A 14,952-nucleotide genomic window follows, 5' to 3' on the forward strand; every position below is an offset into this window, starting at 1 on the left:
GCACAGGGTACACCTATTTAACATTTCCTGTGGGAGAACCTTCCATTGCTATCTTTTGTAGACTGAGGATTATTATAAGTAGGCATTGTGAAGGCCATTTTTTCTCTGTCTTTTTCTTGTAATGGTATACTAAAGAAACAATCCTTTAAATCAAAAACTATGAGAGGCCATCCTTTAGGCACTAGTGAACGCAAAGGAACTCGAGTGTAAAGAGCCCATTGGCTATATCACTTTATTAACAGCTCTTAGATATGTTACCATTCTCTATTTTCCTGATTTCTTGTTAATAACAAATACAGAATTCCAAGGAATGGTTGATTGCTCAATATGCTGAGCATTTAGTTGCTCATGTACCTGTTCCTCTAAAGCCTATGGTTTCTCTGTCTTTGAAGGCTACTGCTGTGCAACCCATACAGGTTTGTCTGTCAACCATTTTAAATGTAGGCTTGTTGATGTCTTTGGAAGATTAGCAGCTGTTGTGTCCTGTTCTTGTACTACCTGAATGGTCAGTGATTGTTCTTTGTAATACTTTCTTATAAATTTTACAGAACCATGTTAATTTGTTTTGTTTCTAAGATTGGGAGAATGTTTATCTGAGTATTCCATTACTGTAATAAATCACATCCCCACAAGTTAATTGCAATATTAGCAATGTGTGACTTTAATATTCCTCTCTGTCCTCCTGGCCCTATACATTCAAGCTATCCCACACACTGTTTTACCTGAGATAAAATTCCAGTCCCTAAAAGTTGAACATTTACCTCCCGAAGAGGCCAATTTGGATGCCAAGATTATAGTGATATAACTGTTATGTTTGCACATGTGTCTACCAGACCTTCAGTGATAACATCATCCATTCCTACTTTTAATTTTGGTCTCTGCCAATATACTTGTTTTGTGATTTTTTTTCTGACTTTCTTGTTCTCTTTTTATAGCTTTTCTTTTTCTTTTTTTTTTTTTTTTCTTTTTGGTTTTTCGAGACAGGGTTTCTCTATGGCTTTGGAGGCTGTCCTGGAACTAGCTCTCGTAGACCAGGCTGGCCTTGAACTCACAGAGATCCACCTGCCTCTGCCTCCCAAGTGCTGGGATTAAGCAGTATGATGTCATGCAATAGGTTTTAGGCTCTTTAATTGCTCTGGAAAGTGGCTTCCATAGTGACAGGAAAGGAGTGAACTGAATTTGGCAAAGGGTTTTGTATAGGGTCCTCCAAGAGGTCTCTCAAAATGTTTCCTGATGGCAAAGTATTACCTTGATAATTTCTTGTTGACCTACATTCCTTAGTCCAATGCTTGCCTTTGCCACACCTTCGGCATAATCCAGAAGGGAGGGGTGTTATGTTTGAATCATATTTATAAAATGAATTGTTTCTATAAATGCCCTGTTTACAATCCTTTTTCAGGTGGCCTTGTCTGCCACAATTAAAACATTTGACATTTCTATTTTTCTTTAAACGTCTTGAAATCACCTCTCCTATCCATGTGTCATCACCATGAGCTTCAATATTAATTGTATCTCAGTTCCAATCCTCCAAAGATGCTAACCTTGCTTTTAAAGTCCTAATTATCTTTTTGCATTGAGCATTGACATTTTCAAATGCCATTATTCCAATTATTATTTTTCTAACTTCTATGTCAGATATCAATGTATTTACTGCTAATGATAGTCTTTTTTTTTTTTTGGTTTTTCGAGTCAGAGTTTCTCTGTATTGTTTTGGAGGCTGTCCTGGAACTCACTCTGTAGACCAGGCTGGCCTCGAACTCACAGAGATCCGTCTGCCTCTGCCTCCCGAGTGCTGGGATTAAAGGTGTGCGCCACCAATGCCCGGCTTGCTAATGATAGTCTTTGTGGGGTTTTTTTTTTTTTTTAGACAGGGTTACTCTGTGTAGCTTTGGAGCCTGTCCTGGAACCTGGAACTAGCTCTTGTAGACCAGGTTTGGTCTCCAACTCAGAGATCAGCCTGCCCTTGCCCCCCAACTGCTGTGATTAAAGATGTGTGCCACCACCGCCCAGCTAATGACAGTCTTTGTACAAAATCCATGAATGCTTCTTTGGGCCCTGCATAACTTTTGTAAATGATTCATTTTTTCCCTGCTTCTCCAATTCTGTCCCAAGGGTTCAAAGCTGCTGCCTGGCATAAGCCCAAGAGGCAATCATCATATTGCATTGCCTTTCTAAAGTAGCATAGTCTCCTTCTCCAAGAATTTGACCTGGGGAAATATCCATACCTTTTGCTTTAGCCTTTTGTTTAATATTCTTAGCATCTTCTCTGTACCAGGAAACCCACTGTAATTGTAGTCCAGGCTCTAGGACAGCTTTAATCAAACCTACCCAATCTACATGGATAACCCTAATACAAACAACCCACGTGTTTATCATCTGCTTCACAAATGAATGCATGCCATATGAGACTACAGCTTCCTTGAATTTCCCTAAATCTAACACTGTCACAAGCTTCCAAGTAGCTCTTATAAAACCCCTTTCATTACTGGATATATTAAAGGTGGTTCTCTTAAGACCTTAGAGTGTTCCTTTTTAACCTGAAAATGCAACGTTGACTTGTTTCTCCATGCAATTACTCAATCTGGGTTTGAATAGCTCTATAATCTGCTTTAATAAGTTTTTCTAAATCCTGCATCTTAGCACTCATATCAGCCTACTCTTTTAGAGATAAACCAAGAATTATCACACCACCAACAAAGATAATCAAAGTGATAATTAACAGTACGTCAATCCCAGTTGATTAGCTCTTCATTTAATTGTTCCATTTTTATGTAACAATCATACAAAGACCTAATTCTCTCCATTTTAATAGTGTTTCCCATTTTTTAGTTTAGGGGAAAAATCTCTTTTTAACTAATTCTATCCTTTAAGAATTTCCAATTGACTTACCAAATCTGCTGACAATGTAAGTGAACTGTGAGGCATAGCACATCTGAATTAGAGAACGAACTTGTTGTCATGAGCTAGAGTGAGTGTCAGCCTGAGGATAGGAGCTGAGCTGAGCTGCAAAGTCTCCCAAGTTTGGGTGGCAGCTGAAGACTGTTTACAAAAGCTACCACCAAAAAATCTTACACTTGTTCAAAGATTTGAGGAGAAAACAAAAGAAAAACTAGCTGGTCGGGGAGGGACGCAGGCAGGAGTTCCACCCGCAGCTCAGGGTTGGACCTGGGCCCGTGGCCTCAAAGCAGTTTTTTTTTTTTTTTTGTGAATTCTTATTTTAAAGCTGGGTGCTAATATGTAGCAAAAAAAAAAAATAAAAAGACCCCCGGGGACAGATATTGGGGTTCAAGCTTCAAGCTGAAAATCAGAGAAGCAAAGCAGCCAAGCCAGTAGATCTTACCTCTACTCAGGTGAAATGGTTGATCCTGTTTCCCAAGCTTTCACCAAAGCCTTAGACTGCTACCTCTCCTCAGTGTGGCTGGAAACTGAATGCCTTCCTATCCTCAGTGTGACTGGAGACTGAATGCCATCTCTGAGACCCTGTTCCTGTCTGAAATACCTCTGAGTCCTGGGATTAAAGATGTGAGCTTTCTTACTCTTTTAGACTGATTCTGGTGACCGGCAAATCCTTGTACATGAATGTTTGCAATGGAGAAATTCATCAAAAATTAGGGTGACTGGATGGATGGGTAAGTGGTGGGTGGATGGATGGATGGGTGGTGAAGGGATGGACGGGTGGGTGGATGAGTGATGGAGAGATGGATGGACAAGCATACTAAGATGACAACCATATATGGTTCAAGAGTAAATGGAGTTTCCTGAACACTGCTCTTCATTTCCCCAAGATGATAGTGGGGACAATGAACACACACACAAAGCTACAAACAGGGACAAAACCACTGTGCTTAATTTCCACTGCAGCTTGCCAGTCCAAGGACTACAAAACAACATGTGGAGCACCATAGAACTCCCTATTCCCATACCTGCCAGGGCTTGGTGAAAGCATTCAAGATGCACCCAACCACAGCCCACACCCACCCATGGCATGAGAAAGTCACAAGCGTTCCTCATAGAGGTGTCAATATGGCCTAGAGAGTAGTTCAGGCAGGTGTGGGGGAGATGGTGACTTTGTAACTAACATCTCAGCAACTTATCTCTGTCACATTCAAACCAACAACATGGCCTGACACCGGTCACTGTGAATGTTTGGTATTTTAGTTGTATTTATGCTCACAGCTACTCGGTGGGGAAGTTTTACTGTCCTGAGTTTATGAATGAGAAGGCTGAGGTTCAGAGGTGTAGAAGTGTGTCCATGAACACACGGACACACAGCTGGAGGTGTGAGGCCCTGAAGCACATGTTCTGTCTAGAAAGCATATCTCATCCCCACCAACTGCTCTCTAGAACAATGGCAGGGTCTGTGCAAATGGGCAGAGCTTTTCCAGCAATGAGTACTGTGTATACTCATTGGGCTTGGGGGTCCAATGCAGACATTCATCACCTTTGGATAAGGAAGCTGTCTCCTCATGTAAGAGCTACATCTATACAGGACCAGGGGGTTGTCACAAACACACAAGTACCACACAGATGTGCCAACTCATTGGTCTGTGCTTCCCTTAATTCTTATAATTTGTAAAGATGTATGTATGTATGTATGTATGTATGTATGTATGTATGTATGTATGTGCACGTGTAAGTGACCATAAATGCCAGAAGGAGGTGTTGGAGCACCTGCCCATGGAATCGTAAGTGTCTGAAAGCTGCCTGGCCATGGGATCTGAACTCTGATTCTCTCAGAGAGTGCTAAGAGCAGTGTTAACCACTGAGATGTCATCTATTTAGTCCCAAAGATAATGTACACCCCCCCAGCCCACCCTAGTATGGAGGACTGAACCTAAGGCCTCAAGTATGCCAGGCAAAGGTGCTCCAGCACTGAACTATATCTCCAGTCTCCCTTTTCTCTTTGAAAAATTAGTGTCAGACTAATTTTTAGCTCAGTGGTACTGTGTTGGACCACTGCAAGCAAAGCCCTGGGTCCCCTTTCCTACATTTCAAACCAAACCAAACCAAACCCAAACCCAACCCAACCAAACCCAACTCAACCAAACCAAACCCAACCCAAATCAAAAGGCAGCCTCAGGCCCTCCCCAGTCTCTGACCTTTAAGTCTAAAGACTCGGCAGAAGCAATATCCTGGCTTGTTCCCTCTGTTGCACTTTCCACTCAGTGGAGCAAAGGGAAGGGCTAGGAGCTCTAGAGTGGGGGAAGTCTTCTACACATGGAGGTGTGCAACGGCACGATGGGGGCTTAGGGCAAGGGACAGCTAGAGGACACATGCTTCAATCACTCCAAGAAGAAGTTAAAGGTGGGTTTCTATGAAATTTTCTTTAATTCCATCTTTTTGAAATTCACTTTTCATTTTTATTTTCATGATACAAAAGCATTACATATCCAGAAGTGTCTGCTGGAGTGTCCTAAAGGAACACACGATGCTTTGCCACTGTGTCACCTGTCTGAATGAGGGTTTGATGCATGCTGTAGTTCTGCCATGGAAGACACACACACACATACACATACACACACACACACACACCACACACACACACACACACACACCACCCAGATATACGAAAAATACATTGTAAAAACAAGCCATCTCACCATGAATCCAGCACTGTGCATAGGATCGGAAAGTCCAGCTTCTCACTCACACACCACCCATGACAGACTCATATCTGAGGGAAAGTAACTTGAAATAATGTGTTTTCAAAGTCCGTGCATCTGCTGAGATAACCTTGGGTCAGCAGCTCGGGAAGATTTCCATTGAAAAGACAAGTCTGAGTGCTGTTTCTAGGCAGTATGGTGGGAAGCAGGGGACACAACCACTGACTCACTGGGAGTCAGTGACCATGACCTGTGATGGCACCACAGGCTGAATGGAGGTATGTCCGTCCACACATCCACACAATGACCAGAACACCCTGGAGGCTGCCTCTCCTGGCATGGTTCCAAGCTGACTTCCTCCCTGGGTGGACTTGCCAATGCTCATCAGCCAGGACAGGCTATCTAGGAGCAGGAACTAATTAGTTAATAGACACCTGCAACAGCCCTCAACCATGACGTGTGCCAATGGTCAATTTAGATGAAAAGGGAAGATAGAGATAGCCAAAAAAGTAAAAAATATCTTTCCAAGGAAAAAAACTTGGTTCCAAAGCCCTCCCATGCCTCATTTGATTAAGTGAATACAGTATGGCTTCCAAACAGGCAGGCTGGGCTAGCCTTCTCTCAGCAGCAGCACGCTCAGTGTGCTCCACCCTGGTCTCTGCTACCACGTGTCGGGGACTTCAAAGAGCATGGCAGAGCTCTCTGCGACAGTTCCTGTGGGAAAGGAGAAACAGATTAAGGACATGGACAGTCACCAGGGGACACTGTTGGCCAGCACTGACAGCACCCTGTGCACAGCTTCAGACAAGCAGGGGAGGGAGGACTGGTGCACAGGAAGGAAGGCCCAGAGTGAAGGGGGAGCCACGGGAACCTTTAGGAAGGCAGCAAACCTCCTGACCTGCTTTGTTTGCCTCTGCTCACAGACGGGAGGGAGCTGGGGTGTGAGCACTTCACGACCCTCTAACTGTGCGTGCAGCATTCTCTGCTGGAGGCCAAGCTGGGCACTTAATTCACGTGCTTCATAGAAGCCTACCAGCAGCCATCCATGTCCCCATGACAGCGGTGAAAGAACAGACAGAGAGGTAAGGGACTCAAAGCTACCAAATGCCTCGGGTGAGTTTACAACAAGCACTAAGCTCCTCACTAGAGCAGCTACAGCCTGGGTTTCCATGAGAGGGAGAGCAGCTGGGACCTGCAGGAGAAACACCAGGGGCAGCAAGTCAGTGAGGACCATGGGATCCAGGACAGCAAGAGCAGCTGTGGTTTTACAGAGGTGGGGGTGCAGGCTGAGCCCTCCTCTGGCTCAGTTACAGACTGCAGGTTTCCACTTCTGCCACTTGTGCAGCAGTGGTGGGGGTGACAGCGGCAGCACATCTGGACTGGTATGGACTGGTATGGACTGGTATGCAGTGCATGACATGGAGTCCGTCTCCAGTATAGACCGAGACACAGAAGGCTCTGTGCTCTAAGTGCTCAAGAGCGACCTCCACAAACCTGTCCTCTCTATTGTAACCGCCTCTGTGCCTCACTGTGTGGTTACAGAAGGTGGCAAGATGCCAAGAGAGGTTCTGAAGGCAGACACACCCTGACGCACACTAGAAACTCCAGGTAGTTAGGCACTTCTGTCACATGCGAGGGCATCTGGTATTTAACTCCTAGTGTATCTAGATGGCAAGTGACACCACTCTGTGTGGCATCTGCAGAGCATTACACCCAGTGTTCTGCTTCCGCTACACACACTCTTTGTAAAACAGGAAATCCCCAGGCTGGCCCACCTGTTATAGGTGTTGGCCCTGGGGCTCACAGAGCTGAGGCTGTCGGGTAGACACAGCACTGCATGCTCCCTAACACTGCACACAGCCCTCCCCCCCCCAATCTGAAGTCCCACTCTTGGCACTTTCAGGACCTTTGCACTCCTTCATGACAGGTCTCACTCAAAGTGACCAACAGGACTGCTTAACTCAACTCAACAGGTTCAGCCTCTGACTACCCAGGCCAAGCTTGCACACAAACAGGACTGAAAGCTTAAACCAAGGTGGTGGAGGGTCCAGCAAGTTCCAGAAGTAGTCAGAGGCTTCACTCAGGAGGCTGCAGGAAAAAGCCCCACACCCTCTAACTCTATGTCAAGGTGTCACTCCTGTGGCATCTCTTTTTGCATTACTGACAAAGAAGCACAAAATCTACTCTTGTTTTTAGTTCACATGTTCAGCACTGACAGTGTTGCTTCAATGGGAGGGAAAACAGCCTAAGTTTAAAACCCTAGATAACCGATGAAAAGTTTTCACTTAAAATGATGAAAACTACAAAAGAAGTTAATCTATTAATGTATTCTATAATCACGTGTTTTAATTTTTCGGAGACTGGCCTTAACTCCCTATACAGACCAGACTGGCGGTAAAGCCACGGGGATCTTTCGGCCTCAGCGGTCATTCTAGGCATGCGCCACCAAGCCCGGCCTTTTCATCTGAATACTCTAGAGGCTCTGATGATGAGGGCTGGGGAGATTGGGGAGATGGGGTGAGGAGCCGCAAGCATGACTGCAGCTCGTGCTGATGTGAAGTCGCAGCGCATGCAGACAATGCTTAGGTGGATTTCTGACTGCTTGTGGACTTTTGGTAATTTTGATGAAATTCAGCAAACTCTACAGATTAGGACACAGGCAGGGTGGAAAGGCCAGGGCCCTGGTTGGGATAGTCAAGCCCGCTACCCAGCACGCCTCTATCTCACTCTTGATTGTCAGTCAAGGCCACTGTCCCCAAGTGACACAAAGCAGGAGAACTGTATCTAGGCCATTTGTCTCCTCATCCTGAGCACACAAACAGGCCCTGGATGAAAGCACCGGCTGGCTCCTTTGCAGCACAGACTTTAGAGGTCTGGGACCTTGGGCAGACTCCGAGAAGCCTCTGTGTTCCTAGTCAGAGAGCAGACAGTGATGGAGTTAAGGACAGAGCTTAGCGCACTCAGGCCGGGCCCACATGTAGCCAAGCATGCGGGGAGCAGCGTATGGGTGCTGTAGTGATGCCTGCTTCCTGGTGTCCCTCAGAGCAGACACCATCCAGGCCCCTTGCCCTAGGGTCTGTGTGCACTGGCTGCTGGAGGCATGTGTGAGGTACAAAGGCAGAGCTGGGCCAGCCAGGCCTGGGTCCCATGGTTCCGCTTTTCACACTTCCCTAAGTTCTCAGAGCTTGGAGCCTGGATCACTGCCAAGGGTGATGGTTCCCCTTTCAAGGGTTTTGTAAAGAGATAAAAATCAAGTGAAATAAATAAGGCACACACTAGGCTCTGAACACTTGCTGATTTCCTATTTCCTTGGCTTCCTATATAAAGTCTGTTTGTGAAGAAAATCAGGATTCCAGAGTGTCCCTGGGAACAGTGTCAAGTCTGCTTCTGAAACAGAACACAAGGAGTTGCTTCTATGTAAATCTAAATGCAGGTCCTAAACATTGGGGTTACCAGAAATACACATGTAACACCTTGATCGTGGAGAGGAGAATTATGAAAATGGCTTGGGGCTAGAGAGATGGCTCAGAGGTTAAGAGCACCGGCCGCTTTTCCAGAGGACCCGAGATAATTTCCAATCAACCACATGGTGGCTCACAACCATCTATAGTGAGATCTGGTGTCCTCTTCTGGCCTGCAGACATACATGCAGGCAGAACACTGTATACATAATACAAGAAAGAAAGAAAGAAAGAAAGAAAGAAAGAAAGAAAGAAAGAAAGAAAGAAAGAAAGAAAGAAAGAAAGAAAGAAAGAAAGAAAGAAAGAAAGAAAGAAAGAAAGAAAGAAAGAAAGAAAGAAAGAAAGAAAGAGGGGAGACAGGGAGGGAGGGAAGGAAGGAAGGAAGGAAGGAAGGAAGGAAGGAAGGAAGGAAGGAAGGAAGGAAGGAAGGAAGGAAGGAAGGAAGGAAGGGAAACAGCCTGATTACCTCTCACAAAGTCCTCAGCAGGCAGGCTTTGTGTGCCAAAACCAGGGCCTGTTCCAGCCTCTCAGATTAAAATTCATCACTGCTTGTCTCTCAGCCCCAGTGTGTGGTGTTACTTTGAAGGCTGCGGAGCTTTCAGTGACTGGTGGTGGAATCAGCTCTTTGAAGGTTAAACCCACCACCCTGTTTCTGGTCTGGCTCCGTCCACTTCCTAGCTGCCACTACCCAAACAAGCAGGGACTGGTGCGCAGCTGCCCCCTGCTCTACCACACAGACAAGCGCCGCTGCCATCCTGCTAAACTGAAAACCCTCAGAAACCGAGAGCCCAAACAAGCCTTTCCTCCCTAAGTTGGTGTGCCAAGTAATCCATTACGGTTATGAAAGAGCTGTTTCCGTTACTGCTAGAGGCAACAGCTCTGTGGACTACATGTGTCTGCCCTCAAGTGAAGCCCTGCTATCATTCTGCTCCCCAAATATGAGCCTACTGAAGCCTGAGGCAGCCCATGATCAGAGTTAGTCAGACCAATACCAACCTGCCAAGGAAAGCTCTTTCTTCATTCTTTTTAACTTCTTGGCCTTTTTCCTTCCCTCTGGGAAGGGGTCTGCACAGGAATCTATCTGTTCAAGCTCAGAGTCAGACATCTCCTCCGATTCTCTGTCCTCTGAGCCAGCTTCCCCTGGGTCAGGACTCAGATTTCTCTTTCCAGTCGTGCCAGTTGCTGCGAAGCTGCAATGTACAAGGTGCACAACATGAGTGGTGCTAGGAGCAGGAAGAGGACTAATGAAAATGTCTCAGTTATCACTGAGCCCAGACCCAGCCTTCACCTAGGACACACTGGTCAGAGGCAGGCTCCACAGTGCAAGGGTGAGCTGTTTGAGCATTAGCAGCTCTTTACAGAAGAACCCGGGCTGCATTTCCTCAAAGGAATGAGGAGCATGGCTATGACGACAGAAGGGGCTTTGCTGGCACGGAGCCAGAAGACAGCAAAGCACCTTCAGAACCTGCTCACATGCACAGCTGGATGAAGAGCTCTCGCTGCAGCTGCTCTTGCACGGCTCCAAACATGGACAGCTACAGAACACACCTGCCTTTGTGTAATTTTCTTCTCCTCTAAGAAGGTGAACGGTTAGGCTGATAATGAAACCTGGTTTTGTTTTCAAGGCTTTGTAGAATTTGACATATTGAATTAAACTAGAGTACAGGTCTTAGTTTCCTCAAGAAAATACAATTTCTGAAATGAAACTTGATGAAAGCTAGACCATGTGGCCAACAAGTTTTGTCTCCTCGAAATGGGTCTTGTAAATACATTTTTTTAAATGATGGAAAGTATTAAAAAAAAAAAACCAAAGCATTCCACTTAAGGGAGGCCTTCAAGCAGAGAGAACAGGGTGAGCAGGAAGCAAAGAGAGCTAACCTTATTCCTATCAGCTTCCCTAGGAAGTCTCACCGACAGATACTCGAGTTAAAACTGGCTGGCCAATTCTGTTCCTCCATGGTCCTACCATCTCCTCTGCATTTGACAGTCACTGCAGACAGTCAACCTGTGTGAGGAGGGGCCAGGCCAGCCCTCACACCATCCACCTGTGTGAGGAGGGGCCATGTCAGCCCTCACACCATCCACCTGTGTGAGGAGGGTCAGCCCTCACACCATCCACCTGTGTGAGGAGAGTCAGGTCAGCCCTCACACCATCCACCTGTGTGAGGAGGGTCATGTTAGCCCTCACACCATCCACCTGTGTGAGGAGGGGCCATGTCAGCCCTCACACCATCCACCTGTGTGAGGAGAGTCAGGTCAGCCCTCACACCATCCACCTGTGTGAGGAGGGTCAGGCCAGCCCTCTAGACTGTGGAAGAGAGGATCATGCCAGCATTACCTCTGAGGGCTGGCCTCCTGTTTCACCTCTATTACACAGGTGGTTTGTATTTGTTTTTAAGTTTTTGTTGTTTTCAGGTAGCGTAAGCGTATTACTCTAGCCCAGCCGCCCTTGAACTCATGATCCTCTTGCCTCAGCCTCTTGAATGCCAGAAGTGCAAGCGTGTGCCACCACACCTAACTAAATAGAGCTAAATGTCTGTGAAGAAAAAGGAAGATGTCAACAGCAACATTTGTGGGAAGGAGATCACTGTTAAAAGTTCATGCTATTCATGGCTTTAAAACTGGTAACAGCAGGCCAGGTAGTGGTGGCGCACACCTTTAATTCCAGCACTTGGGAGGCAGAGGCAGGTGGATCTCTGTGAGTTCAAGGCCATCCTGGTCTACAAAGCTACACAGAGAAACCCTATTTTGAAAAACCAAACCAAACAAAAACCAAAATCAAACAAGAAAAAAAAAAAAAAAACCTGGTAATAGCAGCAGGGAGAGAGCTTGGCAGATAATGGCACCTTCCACAAGACCTGACAGCTGGGGTTCCATCCCCAGGCTCCTCTACCAGATACTAGACATCTGTGAACACCTGGGTCTCTTTCTGAACTTAGTGCTTTATGAATTTGTTTTGTTTTTTTGGGACAGAGTTTCTTGAGTAGCTCTGGCTGTCTTAGAACTCACTCTGTAGACCAGGCTGGCCTTGAACTGCCTCCTGGGTGCTGTGATTAAAGGTCCAGCTAAGTTTTTATTAAACATTATGTCCTAAAGGTCACCAGACCCCAGAACTCAGAGCCCAGAGAAAATGGCCAGGCCTCTTCCCTTTGCAGCATGGGATAGTCCTAATGGGTTAGTGAATTGTTTATGAGCTTTTGAGTTGTCTAAATTTTTCTGAAACTATCTAATCTTACAATAACAAAAAAAAGCTCCTTAAAATGTATTATCTCTTTGTTTTCTGAGACAATCTCTTCATGTGTAAGCCAAGGTGGCCTTGCACCCGAATTCCTCTACCTCACCCTTCTGAGTGCTGGAATCCTGTAAATGCACCACCATGCTCAGTACCACCAACTCTGTGTGTGAGCGGACACAAATTATTTCAGCAAGGACAGGCTTTCTCAAACTGCTGTTAAGACAAGTGAGAAAGGACAAATGGAAGGCCTTCTTACACTATCCACATAAGTGCCTGATGGACAACTATTTAAATGTGAAAAATGTAAGGACAGAAGTACTAGGAGAAAACCTGGCGAATTTTGACAGCTTAGGTATGGACGATGCTGTCCTTGTATGATTTGCTACCAACATACAGTCAAGATTTATAGGTTTGACTTCATGAATATAAAAATTTTGTGTATGGTAGTTGTGTGAGTAACGCAAAAAATAAAAATGATAAAGCAGGATAAAATACTGACCACATATATCACAGACAAAGGTTGATGTTGCTAACATATAATTTATTCTAATGGAAGAAACTAAATGTAAAAGGAGAAAACTAACACACATGCAGACACTGCTTAAACATGCTCATGATGCAAAAGTGCAATGCTGATCTGTGGTCTCTCACCACCACATTAGCAAAAGCATCACACACTTGTTGATCCATTCTGTGAGGTGATGGGGATGGGCCCTTCATGCATGAGGATGAGAAGGCAGCATTCTGCCAGGGAGATGAGGGCATCTAACAAAACAACAAAGAGACAAAGAGCCTGCTTCTAAGAGTTCAGAAGCTAAACCCAACAATGCAAAAATAGAAAATGCAAAAAAGTGTGTGTGTCGTCTATTACCATGTCATTTCTAACTGCAGAATATGGCAAAGCAACTGAATCTCTACGTTTAAGAAACTGAGTGACTATACTGTAAGACATAAAAACTAAATGAAGTAAAAATCAGTTTCAAGAAAAGATTAAAACGCCAAACCAGGAATGTTTATGCAGCTGTTTCCCGTACCAAAATGCAAAAACATAAGGTGTGAAAGAGCAACTTGTGTGGCTGTTACCTTTGGTCCTATGGGGTGAAGGACTGGAAAGGTTCGAGTCTGTCAGCAGTGGATGAATGAGCAGAGACAAAGAACACAGGGTAACGCCAAACAAGCCAGAGTGTGCTGCTGGGGTACAGATGAGCACACAATGGAGGGAGCTTGTAGGGCCATTTAGCACTCAAACACAAAGGAAGTGGAAGAAAGGAAGGAGGAAAGAGAAGAAAGGAGAGTATCATTTAAACATTGTCAGCCTAATAACACAAGGAAAGGCCATCTTGGCCACATGACAATGTCTCATCTGAGGCAACAGCCTCTCTCCAGGCTCTCAGCTTGGAGATGAAACCGTGTTCTGTTGTTCAGTGTTCTAATCCTTGTACATCCAGTATTCTCTCGATTACCAAATTCACCCAGGAGCTGCCATATACAACATTTTTATATTCACAGAGTCAAACTTACAAATCTTGACTGTGTGGCAGCCATGTGAACAGAGCAAAAAAGACCGGGTCCTACTCAAAACCTCCTGCTGGCTCCCCCACAGGCTACCACCGTGGGCACACAGCTTTGCCCTGGTCTCTGACAACAGGGTCCTAGTTGACCAACCTCAGCCTTTCTACCTCTCTCCAGTCCTGGTCCCTTCACAAATTTACTCCTTTTAAAGTCTGCCAGTGTTCCCACAGATCGCAAGTGTGAGCAAGGACTCCCAGCTCAGAGGCGTCTTTGGTTTTCCACCTGTCCAGCCTCCAGGATCAACTCTTTTCTCATCTTCTTCCCTGGCTCAGACACAGACTTACCTATGCGTCCATCAAAGTCCATCTCCACAGTCTAAGGACGCTCTGTGCTTCCTGTCTTAGTGCTCGTGTTCATGCAAAGTGCCCGCTCCCTTGGCCCTTCCTGCTCAAATACCACACGCCCAGTTTCTGTGTAATGAAACCCGCAGAGATTTCCTCTCTGCACTTAGCTACCTCCCAGCAACCTGCCCAGTCCTTGGTGTGCCTTTCTAGATGTCCCTGCAGATGGAATCACAATTGGGGGTCCTTTGTGTCGGGTGTTTTGAGATGACTGCACAGGACTGCGGCTGCACCACCATTTGTTGGCACATGGGTTGTGTCCAACATCTAAAAATTCTTAAACTGTTATAGATATTAAGGTAACAGCTTTGTTGTGAATGTTTTGGGAAAAATATCTAGAAGTAGGATTCCACAGTAAAAGGAGAACACAGTCTGTCTTTTAGCCTGTCTGTCTGTCTTACTCTCCAGGGAGCTGTGAAAGGAGAACACAGTCTGTCTTTTAGCCTGTCTGTCAACCTCTCCAGGGAGCTGCCACACCACTCAGTAGCCGTTTGCTGATCCTCCTAGAAGTATCTGCTGTTTCACCTTCACCTTTTCAAAAAAAATGTCTTTCTTTCTGAAAGTGTAAGCCTGTACCTAGGGCGTCTCTCATGCTATCCATGAACTGTACTCCCCCCACTCTAAAATTGGCTTTTCTTATTATGAACATATGAGTTCTTTATATTTAGAAATAAAGACAATTACTTTCTTGGATGTAGACTTAGCAAATATTTTTTGCTAGATTATAGCAAAAATATTTT

General features: G+C 45.4%; 1 protein-coding gene across 2 annotated transcripts in view; it reads right to left on the reverse strand.

Annotated features, from left to right (window-relative positions):
* Window positions 1-5,305: 5,305 nt before the first annotated feature.
* Parn (poly(A)-specific ribonuclease) overlaps window positions 5,306-14,952 on the reverse strand; it is a 139,429-nt gene continuing 129,782 nt past the window's right edge. For both annotated transcript variants that reach the window (XM_040730776.1, XM_040730775.1), the window contains exons 23-24: window positions 10,061-10,254; window positions 5,306-6,317 (exon numbers count right to left, since the gene is read on the reverse strand). In XM_040730776.1, the coding sequence (XP_040586710.1) occupies window positions 6,265-6,317; window positions 10,061-10,254 (247 nt within the window). In that variant the 3' untranslated portion in view covers window positions 5,306-6,264. The remainder of the gene's footprint in view (window positions 6,318-10,060; window positions 10,255-14,952) is intronic.

This window comes from Mesocricetus auratus, unplaced genomic scaffold, assembly GCF_017639785.1.
Source record: "Mesocricetus auratus isolate SY011 unplaced genomic scaffold, BCM_Maur_2.0 Super-Scaffold_100024, whole genome shotgun sequence".
Taxonomy (NCBI): domain Eukaryota; kingdom Metazoa; phylum Chordata; class Mammalia; order Rodentia; family Cricetidae; genus Mesocricetus; species Mesocricetus auratus.